Below are 23,009 nucleotides of genomic sequence, written 5' to 3'. Positions count from 1 at the left end.
CTCTGCTTGACCTCCTGCTTGACCTCCTCCCTCTGCCCTCCTTTCTTCTGTCATCCTCCCCTTTCCCCTCCTCTCTGATTGCCCTCCTCTTCTCTGCCCTTCTCTCTACTTGCCCTCCTCTCTTCTGCCTTCCTCTCTGCTTGCCCTCCTCCCCTCTTCCCTCCTTCTCTCTGCCCTCCTCTCCTCTGCCCTTTTTTCTGCTTCCCTCCTCCCCTCTGCCCTTCTCCCCTCTGCACTCCTTTCTGCTTACCCACCTTCCCTTTGCCCTTCTCCCCTCTGCCCTCATCTCTGCTTGCCCTCCTCTCCTCTGCCCTCCTCTCTGCTTGTCCTCCTCTCCTCTGCCCTCCTCTCTGCTTGCCCTCCTCCCCTCTTCCCTCCTTCCCTCTGCCCTCCTCTCCTCTGCCCTCCTTTCTGCTTGCCCTCCTCCCCTCTGCTCTTCTCCCCTCTGCACTCCTTTCTGCTTGCCCACCGTCCCTCTGCCCTTCTCCCCTCTGCCCTCCTCTCTGCTTGCCCTCCTCTCCTCTGCCCTCCTCTCTGCTTGCCTCCTCTCCTCTGCCCTCCTCTCTGCTTGCCCTCCTCTCCTCAGCCCTCCTCTCTGCTTGCCCTCCTCCCCTCTGCCCTCCTTTCTTCTGCCCTTCTCACCTCTCCCCTCCTCTCTGATTGCCCTCCTCTTCTCTGCCCTTCTCTCTGCTTGCCCTCCTCCCCTCTTCCCTCCACCCCTCTGCCCTCCTCTCTGCTTGCCCTCCTCTCCGCTGCCCTCCTTTCTGCTTGCCCTCCTCCCCTCTGCCCTTCTCCCCTCTGCCCTCCTCTCTGCTTGCCCTCCTCTCCGCTGCCCTCCTCTCTGCTCCCTCCTTCCCTCCGCCCTTCTCCCCTCTGCCCTCCACTCTGCTTCCCGTCCTCTCCTCTTCCCTCCTCTCTGCTTGCCCTCCTCCCCTCTGCCCTTCTCCACTCTGCCCAACTCTCTGCTTGCCCTCCTCTGCCCTCTGCTTGCCCTTCTACCCTCTGCCCTCCTCTCTGCTTGCCGTCATTTCCTCTTCCCTCCTCTCTACTTGCCCTTCTCCCCTCTGCCCTCCTCTTTGCTTTCCCTTCTTCCCTCTGCCCTTCTCCCCTCTGCCCTCCTCTCTGCTTGCCTCCTCTCCTCTGCCCTCCTCTCTGCTTGTCCTCCTCTCCTCTGCCCTCCTCTCTGCTTGCCCTCCTCCCCTCTCCCCTCCCCTCTGCTTGCCCTCCTGTTTGACCTCCTCCCTCTGCCCTCCTTTCTTTTGCCCTCCTCCCCTCCCCCCTCTTCTCTGATTGCCCTCCTCTTCTCTGCCCTTCTCTCTGCTTGCCCTCCTCTCTTCTGCCCTCCTCTCTGCTTGCCCTCCTCCCCTCTTCCCTCCTTCCCTCTGCCCTCCTCTCCTCTGCCTCCTTTCTGCTTGCCCTCCTTCCCTCTGCCCTTCTCCCCTCTGCCCTCCTCTCTGCTTGCCCTCCTCTCCTCTGCCCTCCTCTCTGCTTGCCCTCCTCCCCTCTGCCCTTCTCCCCTCTGCCCTCCTCTCTGCTTGCCCTCCTCTCCTCTGCCCTCCTCTCTGCTTGCCTCCTCTCCTCTGCCCTCCTCTCTGCTTGCCCTCCTCTCCTCTGCCCTCCTCTCTGCTTGCCCTTCTCCCCTCTGCCCTCTTCTCTGCTTGCCCTCCTGCTTGCCCTCCTCCCCTCTGCCCTCCTTTCTTCTGCCCTCCTCCCCTCTTCACTCCTCTCTAATTGCCCTCCTCTTCTCTGCCCTTCTCTCTGCTTGCCCTCCTCTCTTCTGCCCTCCTCTTTGCTTGCCCTCGTCCCCTCTGCCCTTCTCCCCTCTGCCCTCCTCTCTGCTTGCCCTCCTCTCTGCTTGTCCTTCTCCCCTCTGCCCTCCTCTCTACTTGCCCTCCTCTCTGCTTGCTCTTCTCCCCTCTGCCCTTCTCCCCTCTGCCCTCCTCTCCTCTGCCCTCCACTCTGCTTGCCCTCCTCTCCGCTACCCTCCTCTCTGCTTGCCCTCCTTCCCTCCGCCCTTCTCCCCTCTGCCCTCCATTCTGCTTCCCCTCCTTTCCTCTTCCCTCCTCTCTGCTTGCCCTCCTCCCCTCTGCCCTTCTCCACTCTGCCCTCCTCTCTGCTTGCCCTCCTCTGCCCTCCTCTCTGCTTGCCCTTCTCCCTTCTTCCCTCCTCTCTGCTTGCCCTCATTTCCTCTTCCCTCCTCTCTACTTGCCCTTCTCCCCTCTGCCCTACTCTTTGCTTTCCCTTCTTCCCTCTGCCCTTCTCCCCTCTGCCCTCCTCTCTGCTGCCCTCCTCCCCTCTGCCCTCCTCTCTGCTTGCCCTCCTCCCCTCTCCCCTCCCCTCTGCTTGCCGTCCTGCTTGCCCTCCTCCCCTCTGCCCTCCTTTCTTCTGCCCTCCTCCCCTCCCCCCTCTTCTCTGATTGCCCTCCTCTTCTCTGCCCTTCTCTCTGCTTGCCCTCCTCTCTTCTGCCCTCCTCTCTGCTTGCCCTCCTCCCCTCTTCCCTCCTTCCCTCTGCCCTCCTCTCCTCTGCCTCCTTTCTGCTTGCCCTCCTTCCCTCTGCCCATCTCCCCTCTGCCCTCCTTTCTGCTTGCCCTCCTCTCCTCTGCCCTCCTCTCTGCTTGCCCTCCTCCCCTCTGCCCTCCTGTCTGCTTGCCCTCCTCTCCTCTGCCCTCCTCTCTGCTTGCCCTTCTCCCCTCTCCCCTCCCCTCTGCTTGCCCTCCTGCTTGCCCTCCTCCCCTCCGCCCTCCTTTCTTAAGCCCTCCTCCCCTCTTCCCTCCTCTCTGATTGCCCTCCTCTTCTCTGCCCTTCTCTGTGCTTGCCCTCCTCTCTTCTGCCCTCTTCTCTGCTTGTCCTCCTTCCCTCTGCCCTTCTCCCCTCTGCCCTTCTCTCTGCTTGCCCTCCTCTCTTCTGCCCTCCTCTCTGCTTGCCCTCCTCCCCTCTTCCCTCCTTCCCTCTGCCCTCCTCTCCTCTGCCTCCTTTCTGCTTGCCCTCCTTCCCTCTGCCCTTCTCCCCTCTGCCCTCCTCTCTGCTTGCCCTCCTCTCCTCTGCCCTCCTCTCTGCTTGCCCTCCTCCCCTCTGCCCTTCTCCCCTCTGCCCTCCTCTCTGCTTGCCCTCCTCTCCTCTGCCCTCCTCTCTGCTTGCCCTCCTCCCCTCTGCCCTTCTCCCCTCTGCCCTCCTCTCTGCTTGCCCTCCTCTCCTCTTCCCTCCTCTCTCCTTGCCTCCTCTCCTCTGCCCTCCTCTCTGCTTGCCCTCCTCTCCTCCGCCCTCCTCTCTGCTTGCCCTTCTCCCCTCTGCCCTCTTCTCTGCTTGCCCTCCTGCTTGCCCTCCTCCCCACTTCCCTCCTCTCTAATTGCCCTCCTCTTCTCTGCCCTTCTCTCTGCTTGCCCTCCTCTCTTCTGCCCTCCTCTTTGCTTGCCCTCGTCCCCTCTGCCCTTCTCCCCTCTGCCCTCCTCTCTGCTTGCCCTCCTCTCTGCTTGTCCTTCTCCCCTTTGCCCTCCTCTCTACTTGCCCTCCTCTCTGCTTGCTCTTCTCCCCTCTGCCCTTCTCCCCTCTGCCCTCCTCTCCTCTGCCCTCCACTCTGCTTGCCCTCCTCTCCGCTACCCTCCTCTCTGCTTGCCCTCCTTCCCTCCGCCCTTCTCCCCTCTGCCCTCCACTCTGCTTCCCCTCCTCTCCTCTTCCCTACTCTCTGCTTGCCCTCCTCCCCTCTGCCCTTCTCCACTCTGCCCTCCTCTCTGCTTGCCCTCCTCTGCCCTCCTCTCTGCTTGCCCTCATTTCCTCTTCCCTCCTCTCTACTTGCCCTTCTCCCCTCTGCCCTACTCTTTGCTTTCCCTTCTTCCCTCTGCCCTTCTCCCCTCTGCCCTCCTCTCTGCTGCCCTCCTCCCCTCTGCCCTCCTCTCTGCTTGCCCTCCTCCCCTCTCCCCTCCCCTCTGCTTGCCCTCCTGCTTGCCCTCCTCCCCTCTGCCCTCCTTTCTTCTGCCCTCCTCCCCTCCCCCCTCTTCTCTGATTGCCCTCCTCCCCTCCCCCCTCTTCTCTGCTTGCCCTCCTCTCTTCTGCCCTCCTCTCTGCTTGCCCTCCTCCCCTCTTCCCTCCTTCCCTCTGCCCTCCTCTCCTCTGCCTCCTTTCTGCTTGCCCTCCTTCCCTCTGCCCATCTCCCCTCTGCCCTCCTTTCTGCTTGCCCTCCTTCCCTCTGCCCTTCTCCCCTCTGCCCTCCTCTCTGCTTGCCCTCCTCTCCTCTTCCCTCCTCTCTGCTTGCCCTCCTCCCCTCTGCCCTTCTCCTCTCTGCCCTCCTCTCTGCTTGCCCTCCTCTCCTCTGCCCTCCTCTCTGCTTGCCTCCTCTCCTCTGCCCTCCTGTCTGCTTGCCCTCCTCTCCTCTGCCCTCCTCTCTGCTTGCCCTTCTCCCCTCTCCCCTCCCCTCTGCTTGCCCTCCTGCTTGCCCTCCTCCCCTCTGCCCTCCTTTCTTCTGCCCTCCTCCCCTCTTCCCTCCTCTCTGATTGCCCTCCTCTTCTCTGCCCTTCTCTGTGCTTGCCCTCCTCTCTTCTGCCCTCTTCTCTGCTTGTCCTCCTTCCCTCTGCCCTTCTCCCCTCTGCCCTCCTCTCTGCTTGCCCTCCTCTCTGCTTGTCCTTCTCCCCTCTGCCCTCCTCTCTACTTGCCCTCCTCTCTGCTTTCTCTTCTCCCCTCTGCCCTTCTCCCCTCTGCCCTCCTTTCCTCTGCCCTCCTCTCTGCTTGCCCTCCTCTCCGCTACCCTCCTCTCTGCTTGCCCTCCTTCCCTCTGCCCTTCTCCCCTCGGCCCTCCACTCTGCTTCCCCTCCTCTCCTCTGCCCTCTCTGCTTGCCCTCCTTCCCTCTGCCCTTCTCCCCTCTGCCCTCCTCTCTGCTTGCCCTCCTTTCCTCTTCCCTCCTCTCTGCTTGCCCTTCTCCCCTCTGCCCTCCTCTCTGCTTGCCCTCCTGCTTGCCCTCCTCCCCTCTGCCCTCTTCTGCTCTCCTCCCCTCTCCCCTCCTCTCTGATTGCCCTCCTCTTCTCTGCCCTTCTCTCTGCTTGCCCTCCTCTCTTCTGCCCTCCTCTCTGCTTGTCCTCCTCCCCTCTTCCCTCCTTCCCTCTTCCCTCCTCTCTTCTGCACTCCTCTGCTCTGCCCTCCTCTCCTCTGCCCTCCTCTCTGCTTGCCTCCTCTCCTCTGCCCTCCTCTCTGCTTGCCCTCCTCCCCTCTGCCCTCCTCTCTGCTTGCCCTCCTGCTTGCCCTCCTCCCCTCTGCCCTCCTTTCTTCTGCCCTCCACCCCTCTCCCCTCCTCTCTGATTGCCCTCCTCTTCTCTGCCCTTCTCACTGCTTGCCCTCCTCTCTGTTTCTCCTGTCCTCTGCCTTCTTTCCCTTTTCCATCCTCCCCTCTGCCCTCCTCCTCCTGTCCTCTGCCCTCCTCTCCTCTGTCCTCCTCTCTGCCTACCCCCTCTCCTCTGCTATCCCATTTGCCCTCCTCTCCTCTTCCCTCCTTTACTCTCCCCTCCTCTCTCCTGCCCTCTTCCTTGCTCATCCTTGGAAGCCACACGCTAGTGTCACCACCCCTTGAAGCCCCCCCCCCCAAGGAGATACAGCATCTTCTGCTCCTCCCAGGCACACAGCATCAGTCTGGGCACAGGTGCTGCCCCAGCCTTCCTGAGCCCAGAGTTTGAGAGCCCAGGGCAGCTGCTGAGGGGGCACAGGGCACCCCTGCCTTTGGGCTGCACCTGGTAGTGCCTGGGGAACCAGGTGGTGCCAGTATCACGCCATTGTGTCAGATACCTGCAAGCCAGACCCTCTCTCCCCTGATGAAGGCAGAAAGCATGGGTGGAAGGTGCTCTGGAGGGCTTCCTGGAAGAGGGGGCGAGAGGGCTGAGCAGAACTGACAGACCTAAAGGGGACAGGAGTCTGAGGGCATGTTTATTATGGCTGGGGTGAGGTCCCTGATGGGGTGCGTCCCAATTGGCTGGGCCCTGTCGAGGGCAGGCGGAGCTACAGGCCATGTCCGGTGGGGTCAGGCCTGGGGTCCCCCATCTACCCCAGCAGGCTCAGAGTTTATATAGGGCCTCCCAAGCTGGACTCATGGCGCCCAGCAGATCAGTTCTGTGTAGGGGCCAAGGAGCTAGCAGGCCTGCCACCCGGATGACAGAGGTCACCCGGGGTGAGGAGACACGCACCCCCATCCTGCCCGAGGCCCCCCGGTACAGGCATGACTGTGAGCCAGGGACTGGACACTGCCCGGCTGTGCGGGCACCCTTGCAGGGGCAAAGGCCACTGAGGAGACGGGCTGGGAGGGTCTCACAACTGGAGACAGTGGTGCCGACGAGGCCATGGAAGCCTGTGCCAGACCCCTTGCCCTCCAAGCAGTGCCAGGAGCCTGAACCTCCCAGGGCTCATGTGCCAACTTGGGTACTCTGAGTCTCATCTCTAAATGCCGGGAGGAGGGCCGAGCTCCCTGCCACCTTCCCTGCCAACGGGCGCCAGGCTACTGCCAGCAGGGGGCGGCAGAGAGCCATGGGTGGCCCGAGGTGCTGCCGGCTGGAAAGCTGGGGCTGGGGACTGGTCAGGACACCCCAGTTCTCAGGATCTGGGCCCAGAGCAAGCAGAGGGAGGCTCCCCGCCCCCAAGAACCCCACTTTCTGACAACTCCGAGCAATTATTGCAACTGTGGGGGCCGCGTGGACGCTCCCAAGTTGGGCCTGGGGGGAGCCAGAGGAGGGCCATCTCTTGGCCCAGCCTCCCAGCTCTGCAGCTGGGGTTCTGGGGTCCCCCAAAGCTGCTGCCGCCACCTGAAGCCATGTGGGAGAGGGCTAGCAGAGATCAGGCCATCAGCTCGTCACGGGCCCCCACGTGCTGGATCCTCAACCTTGCAGGGCCCCGGGTTCCTCCAGGCCACCCTGACAGTCCTCAGAGCCTGCAGTGCAGTGATGGAGCCATTCCTGGCAGGTGCCTTAACCCGTTCCAAGAGCAGCAGGCACAGCCCCGCTAGGGGGCGCCCTGACCCATCGAGACACGAGTCACACACAGCAGGCATCAGAGCAGCTGCAAGGCCAGGGCATGTGGAGACGGGGACCCCGCCCCGCTGGGGGACACCTCTGCCAGTCTGCTCTTCCGTGACACTCAGCTCTGCGCCTGCAGAATGGGGCTGGGAGCCCCCCTGCCCCTCAGACACCACGGCCAAGTGCACTTAAGGCCGACCCTTCGCTTGGCTGAGAGGGGGGCAGCAGGAACACCCAGGCTCCCTGTGGACAGAGGGCCCTGGAGTCCTCTGTGCACTTGCCTTGCATGGGGTCGGCCTAGATTTGATCTTCCAATATAGTTCCCCAAACCCACCAGGGGGATTTCTGGTATATGCCTCCCCCCCGAAAAATAAAAACAGAACCTAAATACATAAAACAGATTATACCTATTTTTGTTGTGTTTTGGGGCCATACCTGTCAGTTCTTGGGGCTCCCTCCAGGCTCTGTGCTCAGGGATCACTCTGGTGACTCTTGGACCGTGTGGGATGTCAGGCACCACGTCCGAGTTGGCCACATGCAACCACGGTCCCCGCTGTCCTGCCCTTCCAGTCCCTGCACCTGGCTCTCGATACCCTTGTAACCACAGCACCGAAAATGCTGGAAACGGCACACGCAGCTCCCAGGGGTCGCGTGCGCGTCTCTGCTCTGCAGCTCTCATGGCAGGAGCCGCGGGCCAGCCTGTGCCTGTGTGTCAGGAAGTGCTGGGAAGTGCTGGGTCAGCCAGCGCTGGAGTCCCAGGAGCCCCCCAGAGCAGCGGCAGCGCCAGTGCTGAGGCCGAGAGCCAGGGGGTGGGGTGGGCCAGTGCCTGCGCGTCTACAGGCCAAGACCCAGGAAGTCGAGAAGGAAGCCGGAGTCCTGGCTCCAGCAGGCATGGAGCCCTCCCAGCCCGTCCACGCCTGCCTTCAGCTGATTGGACAAGGCCCGCCTCCTCTCAGCCCTGTCCCCGCTTGGATGAGACTCACCTGTGAGCCTCACCAGTCCTGGACTCGAATCAATGCTGGAATCGTGCTGGGATAGCCTCATGTGGGGCCATGAGGGGCAGCCCGGTCATTACAGGCCCACCCATTCTGCCACTGACACCTTTTCTTTTATTTTGCTTTTCAGATCATACCCAGCGATGCTCAGGAATTGCTCCTGGCAGTACTCAGGAGACAAATGGGTTGCCAGGGATCGAACCTGGGTCAGCTGCCTGCAAGGCAAACGCCCTACCCGCTGTGCTATGGCTCTGGCCCCTCTGTGAGTAATCATATGCCACGATCACTTGTCCTTTGAGCCACACCCAGTGAAGCTGGGGCTCCTGGCTCCCCCGGGGCCAGCCGGGATGCACTGCGTCTCTGTTCTGCCCACTCCCACCAGCCCTCAGGCTGCTTCTTGGGGGTGCATGTTGGGGTGGCTGAGAATTCAGGCTGGTCCACTCTGGCTGCCCCTAGGCTGTGTCCAGCTCTTCCACACAGGAAGAAGTGGTGTGGCCGAGGCTGGGGGCAGGATACACTCTCCTGCTTGTCCATCAGCCCCAGTGGCCCTGTTGGGGAACAGGTTCGGGGAAAGGAAACCTTGTGTCCTGTCCAGCCACTGCTGCTGGACTGGACTCTCAAGTGGCCTCAGCTCACATCCCTGGTCACTGAGGCTTGTGGCCCGCTCAGCTGCAGTGAGTGGAAAGGCGCGGTCTGGGACACATCACGACACCCCCGAGAGAACCACAGACAAGTTTAGCAAAGTCTGGATGCCTGTCAGCACCACTTTTATTGTAAATCAATTAACAAAAAAGATGAAAAAAAAAATACATCATTCTCCTCACCTACAGTTCTGCATGAAGACAACCTCTGTAAAAAGTCCCCGTTTCCTGTAAACTACTTGGGCCATGCCAGAACATCTGCGCCCCAGCACACAGCTCAGATTTTTTAAACAAAATCCACCTTGGAAATGTATTTACAGACATTTACTTACTCTGCCACAGGCTTATACTCGACATTGCAAGATTCTGCTCCTCCCGAAGACCAGGGTCCCCCTAAACCAGGAGGGGGACCCAGAATATGCCCTGGCACCCAACACCCCACGTCCACCGGGCACCCGGTGGGTGCGGTGGGAGGGACAGAGCCTTGTTTTCTCAAAACCTCCATGAGAGTGCTCCGGAGTCCCCTGGAGCCCCGGCCCTGGCCCTGGCCCGCCCTCTCACCAGACAGAGGCTTACACCAGCAGGTGGGGGCGGGGACGCAGGACTTTCTGGAGGCACAACATGCGCAGGGTCCGTGAACCCCCAGCTAACACTGAACCTGAAAGTAAGATTCATGATTGGTACCACGTGACGTGCTCCTGGGCACCCAAGAACACTGGCCAAGCTCCCATAACAGCCGTAACGAGCCTGACAGGCGGCCCCGACTTTTCACTTGCTTCTTCTCAATGCACGTCATGCCACAGTCAAAGGTGACATCACACCCTCTCCGCCCTGCGTCGGAGCTTCCCGGACAGCGGTTCAGCTTCCTGTCTCCAACATTGTGTCTTTTTGGAGTTTGGAACAGTATCAATAAATAAATGGCATTCGGCAATCTCGGATCTTCGCTATTTTACAAACTCTTAAGAATCTCTGCCCAAGAGCCCGCCCGGTGCCACAGCAAACAGCCGCATAAATAAGGAGGCAGCACATCAAACCAAAGTACATAAATAAATACTAAAAAAAGTCCTCTTCTTTTGTATAAAAACTTTTTTTTCTTCTTTTTCCTTTTTTACAAAAGCTCCTTTGGTGGGCCAGGCAGCAGCACGCGGCCTGGGAAAGGAAGCGCAGCGGGCGCGGTTGTTTACTTGAAGGCCTCGGGAATGTGCGGCATCTGGGCGTGCGTGCTGGTGGGCGGGCTGGAGATGCCCTCGGACCAATCGGAGATGTTGGAGTGCGGCGAGGAGCTGGACCACTGGTCGGGGGACTCGGGGGACGGGGTGAGGAAGGGGTGCTCGGGCACCTGCAGCTGGTGGCTGGGGGTGCCGTCCACGGGCGAGGAGTAGCTGTGCTGGGAGGGCGGTGTAAGGAACTGCGCCGTGGTCATGGGCGGGGCCAGGCCCTGGGGGTCCTGCGGCAGCACCGTGTGCGCCTGCAGGTTGCCAGGGCCCAGCGGCTGCCCATCCGCCTGGCTGGGCTCCCCGCCCAGGAACCCGCGGCCCAGGTGGCTGCTGCTGGCGGGTGTGACGCTGAGCTGCGGCTGCAGGCCCGGCTGCGGCATCTGTAAGCTGGGCTGCGCCGGCGCCTGCTGGAGTGGCTGCGCAGGCACCAGGTGGGGCTGCGGGGCCAGGCGCGCGCCGGGCAGGGCCTGGTAGCTCACCATCTGCGACAGGGCACTGGCCGAGAGGCCGCCATGCAGGGGACCCATCATGCTGTGCTGCAGCGTGGGGGCCTGCACGCCCAGGGGGCTGGGGGCCACGGCTCCCCGCAACGCGCCATACTGGCCGGGCACAAGCCCGTTCTGCAGCCGCGAGAGCCACTCACACTGGCCGCCCAAGCCGGCAGCACCGCCCAGGGTGAAACTCATGGCCGTGCCGCTGCCCCCGCCCAGAGCCGGGCCGGTGCCCGAGGCCACGGGCAGGTGGGACAGGCGGGGCGGGCCCGCCTCGAAGGCCAGCCGGCCGCTGCCGCCCAGCGTGGCCATCTCGGGCTTGGCTGCCACGCCCAGGTGGCCGAGGCCCAGGTGAGTGTCGGGCATGCCGGGCAGGTGGTTGAGAGGCATAGACGGCGACGCCTGGAACGGGGAAGGCAGGAGGGGCGGAGAGGCCACGTCCGACAGGTAGCCGTGCGGGGACTCGAGGGAGTCAACGGGCGAGAGCACGTTGGACGTGTCCAGCAGGCAGCCCTTGCCGTCCTGGGGTTTCTTCCTGCGGGCCTTCAGCTCCTTGGCGTCCTTGCCTCCGCACGCCAGGCCCTTGGTGCTGGGCTTGCGCGCCTTCTTCCCTGGCGGGGCAGCCTTGAGGTTGCCCAGGTAGCCGTTGGGCGAGCAGAGTGGGGGCGACAGGGCAGGTGGCCCGGGCAGCGGTGGGCTGCGCACCAGGCTGTACTCGTCCAGCAGCTGCACAATGTCATGGTGCATGCGCTCCTGTGCCACGTCGCGTGGCAGCCGGTCCATGTGGTCCGTGATGTCCCGGTTGGCGAAGTGGTCCAGCAGCACCTTGGCAGTCTCATAGCTGCCCTCCCGGGCGGCCAGGAACAGCGGTGTCTCCTCCTGCGGTGGCCAGTGGGGAGTCAGACCCAGACCCGCCGCCTCCCTGTACTCTGGTCCACGCCTGGGGTGCTCAGGGGACCCTCCATGGTACCAGGGTGTCGAACCCGAGTCAGCCACGTGCAAGACGAATGCCCTGCCCCCCACTCCGTCCAGCCTAGACGTGAAGCGTTTGCCTGTTTGGTTCTGGGGCCACCCCCAGGGGAGCTTGGGGCTTCTCCTAGGGTGTCCAGGGCACTCAGCATCGCGGGGACCACACGAGGGCCTGGGGGTGCAGGCAAGAGCCTGAGCTCCAAACTCTCTCCAACCGCTCGTCTCTTAATGACACCCCGAGAACCGAGACACAGGGCAGGGCTTCTGACTGGGCACGCAGCTGGCGCGGGCTCGACCCCAACACCACGAGGGTCCCTGAGCACTTCTGGGAGTGGCCCCAAACCCAAAAGATCAAATAAAACAAGGATCCACTACGGCCTCTCCTCCGTCCAACTGTACAGGGGTATGGAAACCAAGCATCCAATAAAACCCAGACCCGGGACGCAGCCAGCGCCCCCACACTGGTCACAGCGCCAGTGGCGCCCAGGGTCTCCCACGCACCTTGTTGCTCTGCATGTCCTTGTTAGCGCCATTCTTTAGCAGCACAACCGCCGCATCCACATTGTTCACAGCGGCTGCCCAGTGCAGGGCGGACTTGCCTGGGGGCAGAGGGGAGGTTGGGGGCACGTCAGGCAGCAACTTCCTCCCCGCACTGCCACAGCCTGGCAGCAGCCCTGCCTGCACCCCCCACCCCTGCAGCAGCCCCTGCCCGCACCCCCTTACCCCTGCAGCAGCTCCTGCCCATACCCCTACACCCCCCACCCCTGTAGCAGCCCCTGCCCGCACCCCCACCACTCACCCAGGTCGTCAACAGCGTTGACGTCGGCATGTGAGTTGATGAGGTCCTCCAGCATGCCCTCCACTGCCAGGCGGGCGGCCAGGATGAGTGGGGTCGTGCCATCATGCATGCGGGCATCCAGGTCTGTGGCCCGGTTCCGGATCAGAATCTAGGTGAAGAGGAACGCAGGAGTAGCCAAGGCTCCCGGCCATCTTGTGGGACCCAGTTTGAGAGGCCTGTGGGCCCAGGCAGGCACAGGAGGAGCCAGGCAGAACCAGGACTCCACCAGCCGCAGCTGGAGGGCAACCTTCCCAGGGCCTCCCCCAGGACACAGGGGACAAAGCTCGGCCAGCTGGGGAGGCTTCTGAAAGCCTGCTCCTGCGGCCAGTGCCCCCCTGAGGGCTGGCAGCTGGGGGAGCCCGGCCAGGGCATGGGCTGCAGGAGGAGGGAAGTCCACGGGCCGCCCACAGAGGGTCTGCCACTGCCACGGGCACGCTGTCCCGTGGAGCCAGGGCCCAGCGCGGGGAGCAGCGGCGGCTGGTGCAAGGACCCCAAGCGGCAAGAGCTGCAGCCTCCCGCCCTCACTGCCCCGGGCTATGCCTCAGGCCAGGGCTGCGCAGGTGCTTAGGGGAAGGAGGGGTGTGCGCCAGCCAGGAAGCTGAGGAGGCTGAGCCTGTTTAGCACCCAGAGGTGGGGTGGCAGCAGCACTGGAGGGGGGCGCTGCCCACCTGGAAGACGCCCTGGGCATCAGCAGACACGGCAGCGTGCAGCGGGGTCCGGCCCATGTGGTCCTGGATGTTGGCGTCCGCGCTGGCCTCCAGCAGGCGCTTGGCAGCGTCGGAGCGCGAGTAGCGGGCAGCCAGGTGCAGGGCCGTCTCCCCGGTGCGGTCGGTCTGGCTATGCAGGCTGGCGCCCTGGTAGATGAAGTCCGAGATGACGGCTGGAGCGTCCTCCTCCTCCTCGCTGTGGCCCGTCTCCAGGCCCCCTCCACTGCAGGAGGCGATCATGAGGGGCGTGAAGCCATCTGTGGGGGGACAGGCAGCGGGCTCCGTCAGGAAGGACGGGTGGGCAGCTGGGGCGCTAACCAACCGGATACCACCCGACACCCCGAAGGAAAGCGTTTACATGCTACAAACAGAACCGGAGATGGGACCACGGGGAAGCAACTAGACAGGGAATCCCAAGCACCCCCACTCTACCGGAAATGCCCCACGGACAAAAGCCTTCCTTACTCCCCGTGGTAAGCTTCCAGAACATTTTGGAACATACCTGGGGACTTAGGGGAGAGTGCGAGGCAGAGCATGGGGGTGGGAAGTGCCCGGGACAGTGCGGGGTCAGAGGCACTTACCTGGCCCCCGGACATTGACATCCATGCAGTCGGCGTCAGCCTCGCCTTGGGGTGGCGTGGGTGCCATGGCCGACACACGCAGATCAGCCGCGTCCAGGTGCTGCTGTGTCCATTGACGGTGGTCGGTCTGCTCGTCCAGGTCTGGAAGGACCACTGGCTCCTCGAACTGAGGACACGTGTGGACTGTCACAGGGCTGGGGGGCCCTGGGGGGGTACCCGGAGGGAGGAAGCCCCCAGAGCAGGTGCCAGGAAGAGCCCGGGCGGCACCAACTCACCCGGAACTTCTTGGTCTCCAAGTCCCCGTCAGCCCACTCGTTCTGGTTGTCGTCCATCAGCGCTCCGTCGGAGGCGTTCTTCAAGGGCCTGGGCGGGGGTGGCAGGAAGGAGGCTCAGCAGGACCCAGAGCACCCCAGGATTAGAGGCCAGTGGTGCTGCTGGGACGCGCAGGGCATCACGGTGCCCCCCCCACCCCCCGTGGCGGCGGCGGCCACTCACTTGAGGCCCACGGAGTCCTCGCCCAGGGGCTCCCGCCGCTTCTTCTTGCCGGCCTCCGACACCTTGAAGCCCTCAGGGAACCAGAGCTGGCCATGCTGGCGTCGGCGCTTGCGGGACAGCAGAACCCCGCAGCCCACAAAGAAGAGCAGCAGGGAGGCGGCCACGGCCACGTACATGAAGTGCAGCTGCGGGGGCGGCGGCGGTGCAACCGTCTCACCTGCGGGCACACAGGCCACAGGCGGGCATCAGGAGCGGCACTGGCGGCCAGGGGCAGCGCTCTGGCTTGGCGGCCGGGCGCCCGTTCACCCGCGCCTCCATCCCGCCCCCCAAAATAAGGTCATTTTCTATGCGCTTCATCAGAATTGCAAACTACAGCTAAATTCTCTCCTGCACGCCGACTGTCTGGAGACGGCCTTCACTTTCCTCCGTTAAGGGAGGGGGATTAACCAACTTCAAATCACTGCGCTCACAGTGAGCTGTTAAGACAAAGGATTTAGGGGGATTTTCAAGATACAAACTTCAACACTTCACATGACACCGATCAATTCTTCTCTCTCTCTCTCTCTCATTTAAAAAAAAAAAAGAGCTGTAATGATTTTGAAATAATACCCAACAAAGGAAATCCAGGGGGAAGGGGTGGGAGAGAAAACAGCTCCCGCTTCCTGCTGGCCAAGAGGCCGGGCACTGCAGGGCAGGAGGGTGCCAAGAAGAAAATTCCAGAAAAGTGCTTCCCACTCAGGGCATGAGGACCAGCCGGCAGTCAGCAGGGCCACGAGGGAAGGAGTATGGGCTGGAGACGAGACCCAGGGCCCAGGGCCCGGGGCCCGGGAGGGGTACTCACTCTGCACGGCCTCGATCTTGTAGGGGATGTTGAGGCTGCCCAGAGAGGCGAGCGCCCCCAGGAAGGCAGCCACATCGGCAGCACTCTGGAAGCACTGGGACGACGAGAGTGCACACTGCCGGTTGTCGATCTCCAGGTACACGATGGAGCTGGGGAGACAGCTGGTCAGGTGGGGCTCCCCACCCAAGGCCCCCATGAGTGCCCCACACTCCACCACAACATTCCCCGCTGTGCAGAGACTCAGTTTCCCTGAGAAAGCTGCCGGCAAGCTGTGTCTGACCCCCATGTGGGCAGCTCTCCGGACAGGGGACGGCTTCTGGGACACCCCGGGAACAGAATGTGGACCACTCACCCACGGATGTCCATGGGGTCCAGCTCCCGGCGCCAGCGTGAGCCCTGGTTGCCCGAGAGCAGCGTTGGCCAGCCGCCCGTGCTGTCCACTGAGCGCTTGATGGGGTGTTTGCGGAGCTCCTCCTCGTGGCCATAGTAGGGGAAGATCATGTGTTGGCCATTGGCGTCACGCTTGAAGACCACGTTGGTGTGCAGCAGGCGGCTCAGCTCCCGCAGGAAGTGCAGGGAGTGGTTGCGAAGCTGGTCCGGGGGCACCAGCACCACCAACACCAGGGTGCCCACAGCCAGGCGCTCAGGCACGTGCCCGGCACAGTCTAGTCCATCCCACTCACACTCAGCGCTGTTGCAGCCCTGGTCACAGTGGCCGTCACTGAAGTGGTCCCTGCAGTACTGGTCGTAGAGGGGGCTGTGGGGAGCGGCACATCACGAACACTGCACAGCGTCTAGCCCTGCCTGCAGCCCTGCCCTCGCAAGGCCCCGCCCACTCACTGTGGTTAGTGTGAGGCCCCGCCCACTGAACTGAGGTTACCACGGGCCCCAGAGCCTTACTTGCACTGGCCCTCAGCACGCTGACAGTCGAAGCCATCAAATAGGCAGCCAGCCGAGTTGCACTGGGCATCGCAGCGGCCGTCGCTGAAGTACTTCCAGCACTGCAGGGCCTGGGAGCAGTTCTGCCAGGGGTCGTTGAAGTTGAGCGAGCAGTCGCCGCCGTCCCAGCCACAGGCATGGTTGTTGCAGGGCGCGCTGCACACCTTGTTCCCTGCCTCCTCTTGGCACGCGGGGAGTTCGCAGGCCTCGGCTACTTGCGGTGGGGCGATGTCGCGCCCGGCGCCACCCCCAAAGCTGTAGTCCAGGATGTGGCACAGGAGCCCGTTGAACTTGGGTGGACACAGGCAGCGGTAGAAGGGGCTCTCGGTCGTGGGCTCACAGCTCCCCTGGTTGTAGCAGGGGTTTCTGCCCTCGCAGGGGCTGCTGGCCGGGAACTGGCACTCGGGCCCGGTGAAGGTGCCCAGGCACAGGCAGGTGGGGCTACGCGGGCCCGAGACGCAGGTGCCCCCGTTGAGGCAGCGCAGGCTGCCGCAGGCACGAGCGTCGTTCTCACAGGTAGCGCCCTCAAAGCCCTGCAGGAGGCAGGGACAGGGCGTCAGGGGCCGGGAGAAACACCCTCGCCCAGCTGGGCAGCACAACCTTTTGTAGAGAAACGGGGCCGGGTGCCCGGCTGCACGGAGCAGGCGAAGTTCGAGCCTGCTGGGTTTGGCCCCGAAACCGAAAAAGCCTCAAGGAAACACTCTGCCAACAGTTACAGGTTCAAGTGTCCCCGGTGGGTGTGAGAGCGGGGCCACAAGCAGACAGGGCCCAAAGGTCCTGGTGGGACCAGAAGCCGGGTCTCTCCAGAGGCAGACACAGGACCCAGCTCAGGCACACTGTCAGCACTGCCCATGGGTGACAAGGACCTCCCTGAACAGGGTGCCTGCAGGTGCCAGGGTGCAGGGGAGCTCCGGACGCTGGAAACTTGAAATTGTCCGTCAGGAAGACCTGGATGGCATTGACTGGACAAAGCCCTGCAAGACCTTCTCTCCCACCCTGGACCTGGGAGCCACTGACTGCCGAGAGCACCTACCGGTGGGCACTTGCAGATGAATCCACGAACGGTGTTGGAGGCCACAGCGCAAGAGCCTCCGTTCTTGCAGGGCCTGCCCCTGCAGCCATCAATGACAGACTCACAGCGTCGCCCTGGGAGAAGAGCGGGCAGGAAGGCCAGCATGAGGGTCTGCGACTTTATCCCGAGGTAGCCCCGCGCCAGGAGGGACCGCCCCCTCTCCTGGCTCCACCCACAGCCCCGCCCTCAGTCCACCCCGCCCGTTGCCCCGCCCACCAGTGTGGCCGGCGCGGCACTCGCAGTGGAAGTCGTTGACTCGCTGCACACAGTTCTGGGTGCCACGGGCATCGCAGGGATTGGACAGACACTCGTTGACGTCCCCTTCACAGCGCTCGCCCACGAAGCCAGGAGGGCAGGTGCAGCTGTAGCCCCCGACTCGGTCCACACAGGTGCCATTGTTGAAACACTTGGGGCCCCGGGTCACTGGGTCCAGTGGCGGATGACAGTCGTCAATGTTGATCTCACAGTGCACGCCTGCGGGCCGGGACGGGCTTGTCAGCCAGCCTCTCCCTGGGAGCAGGAGCGCTGCCCCAGAGGCCTGCCTCCCTCCCAGCCCCCGCACAGGGCCTGGCCTTACCCTGGGTGCCGCGGGGGCAGGAGCACTTGTAGGTGTTGACAAGGTCAAGACAGGTGCCTCCATTCTGGCACGGGTGGGACAGGCATTCATTGACCTCCTCGGAACAGTTCACCCCGTGGTAGCCGGGCACGCACTGAGCAGGGGCAGACGGCTGGGTTAAGGGTCACCAGGGCAGGCCAGCAGCTGCAACGCTTCCCGCAGCCCCTTGAGGCCGGCGTCCCTCAGGCCCGTCCCACCTGGAGGGAGGCCCCCCACCCTCCACCCCCGGCCAGCGAGAATGAGTCCAGAAAGGGGAGGCAGTGTGCGGGGGGTGCTGGCCGTGGGGTGGGTATGGCTGGGGCCCCCCGGACACTGCCTGCGGTGCCTCAGCTCCCGGGTATGCCTCTCCACGGCCCCCGACGGCCCCGGCTGCAGCCCCGGGCCCTGGGCAGGACGAATGCCCACCTTGCAGGAGTAGCCACCGGGGTAGTCGGTGCAGGTGGCGCCATTGTGGCAGGGGCTGGGCGAGCACTCGTCCACCTGGTCCTCGCAGTAGCTGCCAGTGTAGCCGGCCTGGCAGCGGCAGTGGTGGGTGCTGCTGTCATTGACGCAGAAGCCACCGTTCCGGCACAGCTGGGTGACGTTGACGTCTGGGGGCGGGCAAGTGTGAGGCGGGCCCCGGGGAGCCCCCGCCGCCTCCCGCCTGGACAGTCGCTCACCTCGCCGGCGCGCAGCCTCCTCGCAGGACACGCCCGGCACATCGCACCGGAGTCCCGTCCAGCCGGGCCGGCACTCACAGCGGAACTGCGTATGCGTCTGCCAGCAGCGGCCGCCATTCTTGCAGGGTGAGGAGTCGCACCAGCGCACCAGGTTCTGGGGCACACATGAGCACTGTGTTCACTCCCTGCCCCCACCGCAGCAAGGTTCCCAGATGTCGCGCTGCCCACCCCCGGCAGGCTCCCGCTCACCTGGCAGTTGAGGCCGGTGTAACCCTGGGGGCAGGTGCACTTGTAGGCGCCGTAACTGTCCTGGCAGGTGCCGCCGTGCAGGCAGGGCCGCGAGTCACACTCGTTGACGTCGTGTTGGCAGTAGCTGCCCGTGAAGCCGGGTGGGCACAGGCAGGTGAAGGCGTTGATGCCGTCCACACAGGTGCCGCCATTGAAGCAGGAGCTGGGCGGCAGTGGGCGGGACAGTGAGGTGTGGGCCCGATACTGCCTGAGCGGCCCCTCAACCCGAGCGGTGGGGGGCACAGCAGGCGGCACCCGGCAGGCCGCGGGCAATGCTGGGTTGGCAAGTGCCTCGCCCGTGACGCTGTCACCGGGGGGACCCAAACCCACATCTGCAATACGGCCAACAGTTATGTCAGAAACCAAGAACAAGGACATTTACCACTGGACTTCCTGGCAGCAGAGGCAAAAAGGGTACCCGACGGACCGAGGGCCTTGCTGCCCGACTGCCCCAGCTACACTACGGGCGACGCGAGGGGCAGTGGCCAGCACCGACGGCCGTCAGGGCTGGGACTCTGGGCCAGCCAGGCCGGGGGGCCGCACACACCTCTCCGTGCAGTCGGGAGTGTTGTTCTCGCAGTGGATCCCGCTGAACCCTGGGGGGCAGGTGCAGGTGTAGCTGTCCACGCAGTCCGTGCAGTTGGCGCCGTGCAGGCAGGGGCTGCTGGCGCACTCATCGATGTCCTCCTCACAGAAGGGGCCCCGGAAGCCGGGCAGGCAGGCGCAGGAGGCCGTGTTGACCCCATCCATGCAGGAGCCGCCATTGTGACAGGGGTCTGGGAGGGCACAGGAGGGCATGCCTGAGGGGGGCCCGGCTCTGCTCCGCACAGCTCGCCCCCCAGCGCCAGGGTCACACACAGGTGACACACCAAGATGGTCCTCCCCACCTGGGGCCTCTGAACACTGTGACCCTCCTGGCCTGTACTCTGCGGCTGGCACAAGGCCACAAAGAGCCACAGGGACTGGACCCAGCTCTACACTGTGGGAGCAGCTGAGACGACTCTGGAACTTTCTGGAACCACTGAGAACAGCCTTGGCTGTCCAAGCCAGGTCCACAGTGACGCTGGGTGGGAGCATCAGCTATGGGCACTGCCCCTATAGACTGGGCCTGCAGGCCGGCACTGTGGGGCAGCTGTGATGCCAACACTGCAGGAAAAGGCAGGGGTGGGGGGTGGAGGGGGTGCAGGGAGAGGCAAGGGTGAGGGCAGAGGTATATAGGGAGAGGCAGGGATGGGGACTGGCCCCGCAGAAGGGGTGTAGGGAGAGGCAGGGGTGGGGCTGGCCCTGAGGAGGGGATGCAGGGAGAGGCAGGGCCGGGGCGGGCAGGGGTGCAGCTGCGGGCAGGGCATGGTACTCACTGGGCCGGCAGTCATCCACATCCTGCTCGCAGTGGCGGCCACTGTATCCAGGGCGGCAGTGGCAGCGGTAGCCCCCACGCGTGTTCTGGCAGGAGGCGCCATGGCGGCACGGGCTCTTCACGCACTCGTTGATGTCGATCTCACATGTTTGCCCTGGGGTGGGGGGGTAGCTCAGCGCCGGGACCTGGGGGTTCCCGTCAGCCTGGCACCGGGGCCCAGTCCCCTGCGCCCCTGCTGCCCACTGGTCTCACCTTGCCAGCCCGCAGGGCACGCACAAGAGAAGCTCTCGTAGTCCTCGGACTCCTGGCACTGGCCGCCGTTCCTGCAGGGGTCGGGGGCACACGGGGCCAGCACCACCTCACAGGTGACTCCTGAGGGGGGCATGGCAGGTGAGAGACAGGACCAGCGTGCCCCAGCCCACCAGGCGCTCCCGCACAGCTTCTGGCCCACCCACTGTGGGCTCCCGGGCACCAGAACCCGAGGGAGGGGGCACCGCCTGTGTGGGGCTGAACTCCGGGGGCCTCGAGAGGCAGCTACTGTGCCAGGGCAGGGAGGTGCCAGCCTCAGGGCGTGCAGGGGCTGGCACTGTGGGGGGCTGGCGGCAGGTTCGACTGAGCTCCTTCTGGAGCCTGATAGGGTTTCCTGTTTACAGCCAGGGGTGGGGAGGGGGGACTGGCAATCTGGGAAGCGCTATCTTCCACCTCCCCCACTATCTGCTGGCCGCTGGCGCCAGGTCCCAGGGCTGTTCCTTCTATCGGTTTCCAGGGTAACCTGGCCTGCAGGAAATTCGCCAGCATTTCCGACAATTGTGTTAAGGGAAGTGGGAAACGGACAGGCGGGCGGAAGCGGGTCAGGGCCAGCTCCTCCCGGCCAGGCCCTGCAGCCTCCGCTCCAAGTGGGGGGAGCTTCCTCACAGACGCAGGAGAGAGCCCAGGTCCCGCATGTGGGTCAGAGAAAACAGGTTCAGGGCAGGGCCCAGCCAGGCCGCACTCACTCTCTCCCGCCCCCAGGCTGGGAACCAAGGCGAACCTCTCTGCTGAAGTGACCTCCTGGGCAAAGGGCAGCGCCGCCCCCTCCCCCAGGCACACGTGCACACATGCTTACAAGCACACACGCGCACACATTCACATGTGCATGCAAACACACATGCACATACCCACGTGCACATGCACGCTTACACACACATGCTTACACATGCTACATCACACACATGCTCATACGCATATTCACACGCATGCACATGATGCACATAGTGGGGACAAAAATCTCCCTGTTCCCCACAGAAAAATTCGCTGCCGGCCAGCGGGTGGGGCAGGCGTCTCGCCTCGGAAGCCACAGCAGCACGAACAACCTGCCACTGAGGGCGCCCCACGCCTCCACAGCCTCGGCCCAGAGAGCACTAAGGTCCCAATCAGACCCCTAACGCCATCCAGGCAGCACCTGCTGGCCAGATGCTCGGACCGACACCTGTGACATCTGAGAGGCCGGAGGCACGGCAGGTGCACTGGGGGCCTTGGGTCCAGTTCCACCCACCCACGAGGCTTAGCCCACCCAGGAAGCCCCGCCCCGGCACACGAGGGCCCCCACCTGTGTAGGGCAGCGGGCAGTTGCACTTGTAGCCGGCCACGTCGTCCATGCACGTGCCTTGGTTCAGACACGGGTTGGAGGCACACTCGTTGATGTTGGTCTGGCAGTTGGGGCCTGGGGAGAGGGGCCTGGTGGGTCAGCCGGGCTGGCAGCCCAGGGAACTGGCCATGCTCCCCAACGCGTCACAGCCCGGTGCTGCCCACTCACCACTGAAGCCCCCGCGGCAGGCACAGGCATAGCCGCCACTCAGATCCCTACAGGTGCCACCATTGGCACAGGGGTTGGACTCGCACTCATTGTTGTTGAAGTCACAGTTGGTGCCGCTCCAGCCTGGGTCACAGTCACACCGGTACCTGCACGGACGAGCCGGGCACTCAGGGTCACAGTGGCCGAGGGGACGAGGCAGGAGCCCCAGCAGCGGGCACACACCCAGTCAGTCCTGGACACACCCTCCCACAGCACCCATGGACAGCCATGCCCAGGGAGGGCAAGCCCACACCCACACTCGCCACACCTATGGCCTCCCAGTACCAAGAGAGCCTGAGCTGACCAGAGAGAGCCCAGGGCAGGCATGGGCGGGAGTGGGCGCTCGGTCAGGGGTCCCCAGGGACAGGGCGGGCGCTCGTTCGGGGGTTCCTACCCATTGAGGCCATCCCGGCAGGTCCCGTGGATGCAGGGGTCACTGCTGCACTCATTCACCTCCGACAGGCACGTGGGGCCATGGAAGCCCTCGGGGCAGTGGCAGATGAAGCTGTTGATGGCGTCCACACAGGTGCCCCCATGGTGGCAGGGCTTGGCCGCACACTCGTCAATGTCGATGTTACACATATTCCCTGTGGGGACGAGGGCACTCAGGGGCAGCAGCCACGTTTCGCAAGCCTCCGGTTCCCCTGCGCAGGCCTGGTTCCACGACAAGTGGGCACTCCAGGTGGGGGCAGGACCTGCAGCACCCTACCGGCAGCACAGGTCACAGGGCTGGGGGCAGGAATGCTGCGGGAAACAGCTCAGGCCTGGGCGGCAGGCAGGGGGTGCCCCAGGGAGTGAGGCAGGGGGTGCACCAGGCAATGAGGCTGGGGGTGCCCTAGAGAGCGAGGCTGGAGGTGTCCCAGACAGCGAGTCAGGGGGTGCCCTAAGCAATGAGGCTGGGGGTGCCCCAGGGAATGAGGCAGGGGGTGCCCCAAGCGCAAGTCAAGGGTGCCCCAAGCAGCAAGTCGGGGGTGCCCCAGGCACAAAGCTGGGTGTGGCATCAGCCCAAGGCCACCCATAGGTCATCATCCTCGTGCCCAGAGCATGGCCAGCACTCACCTGTGTACCCTGGTGCACAAGCACACTCGTACCCATCGATCTTGTCCACACAGGTGCCTGAGGCACAGGGGCTGCTGGCACAATCGTCCAGGTTGATCTCACAGTTGGGGCCTGGGGGGAGCATGGGGTCAGCTCCCAGGCCATGTGTGATCCCCGAGAGGAAGCCCCGCGCCCCCGCCCGGCCCCACACCTGTGGTCCCCGGCAGGCAGAGGCACAGGTAGGCGTTGTCACGGTCCTGGCAGGTGCCCCCGTGGCGGCACGGCTGGCTGTGGCACTCGTTGATGTTGGCCTCGCAGTGATGGCCCGTATAGCCCGGCCGGCACAGGCAGGTGAAGGCAGCCACCCCATCCTTGCATGTGCCGTAGTGACAGGGATCTGGGTCACACTCATTGATGTCCACCTCACAGTGGGGCCCCGTATAGCCT

The 23,009-nt window shown here is 64.1% G+C and overlaps 1 protein-coding gene across 1 annotated transcript in view; it reads right to left on the bottom strand.

The window, feature by feature from the left end:
• Nucleotides 1-8,715: 8,715 nt before the first annotated feature.
• NOTCH1 (notch receptor 1) overlaps nt 8,716-23,009 on the bottom strand; it is a 28,680-nt gene continuing 14,386 nt past the window's right edge. The window contains exons 11-34 of the mRNA XM_056132767.1: nt 22,774-23,007; nt 22,584-22,694; nt 21,919-22,111; nt 21,486-21,631; nt 21,279-21,392; nt 19,943-20,062; nt 19,692-19,844; nt 18,881-19,109; nt 18,295-18,496; nt 18,046-18,199; nt 17,792-17,976; nt 17,348-17,480; nt 16,987-17,244; nt 16,732-16,844; nt 15,660-16,231; nt 15,112-15,516; nt 14,760-14,908; nt 13,919-14,135; nt 13,699-13,786; nt 13,424-13,589; nt 12,804-13,099; nt 12,097-12,244; nt 11,799-11,896; nt 8,716-11,207 (exon numbers count right to left, since the gene is read on the bottom strand). Of these exons, the coding sequence (XP_055988742.1) occupies nt 9,801-11,207; nt 11,799-11,896; nt 12,097-12,244; nt 12,804-13,099; nt 13,424-13,589; nt 13,699-13,786; nt 13,919-14,135; nt 14,760-14,908; nt 15,112-15,516; nt 15,660-16,231; nt 16,732-16,844; nt 16,987-17,244; nt 17,348-17,480; nt 17,792-17,976; nt 18,046-18,199; nt 18,295-18,496; nt 18,881-19,109; nt 19,692-19,844; nt 19,943-20,062; nt 21,279-21,392; nt 21,486-21,631; nt 21,919-22,111; nt 22,584-22,694; nt 22,774-23,007 (5,891 nt within the window). The 3' untranslated portion in view covers nt 8,716-9,800. The remainder of the gene's footprint in view (nt 11,208-11,798; nt 11,897-12,096; nt 12,245-12,803; nt 13,100-13,423; nt 13,590-13,698; nt 13,787-13,918; nt 14,136-14,759; nt 14,909-15,111; nt 15,517-15,659; nt 16,232-16,731; nt 16,845-16,986; nt 17,245-17,347; nt 17,481-17,791; nt 17,977-18,045; nt 18,200-18,294; nt 18,497-18,880; nt 19,110-19,691; nt 19,845-19,942; nt 20,063-21,278; nt 21,393-21,485; nt 21,632-21,918; nt 22,112-22,583; nt 22,695-22,773; nt 23,008-23,009) is intronic.

Source organism: Sorex fumeus, unplaced genomic scaffold (genome assembly GCF_029834395.1).
Source record: "Sorex fumeus unplaced genomic scaffold, SorFum_2.1 ptg000095l, whole genome shotgun sequence".
NCBI lineage: Eukaryota > Metazoa > Chordata > Mammalia > Eulipotyphla > Soricidae > Sorex > Sorex fumeus.
This window is presented reverse-complemented; position numbering and strand designations above follow the sequence as displayed.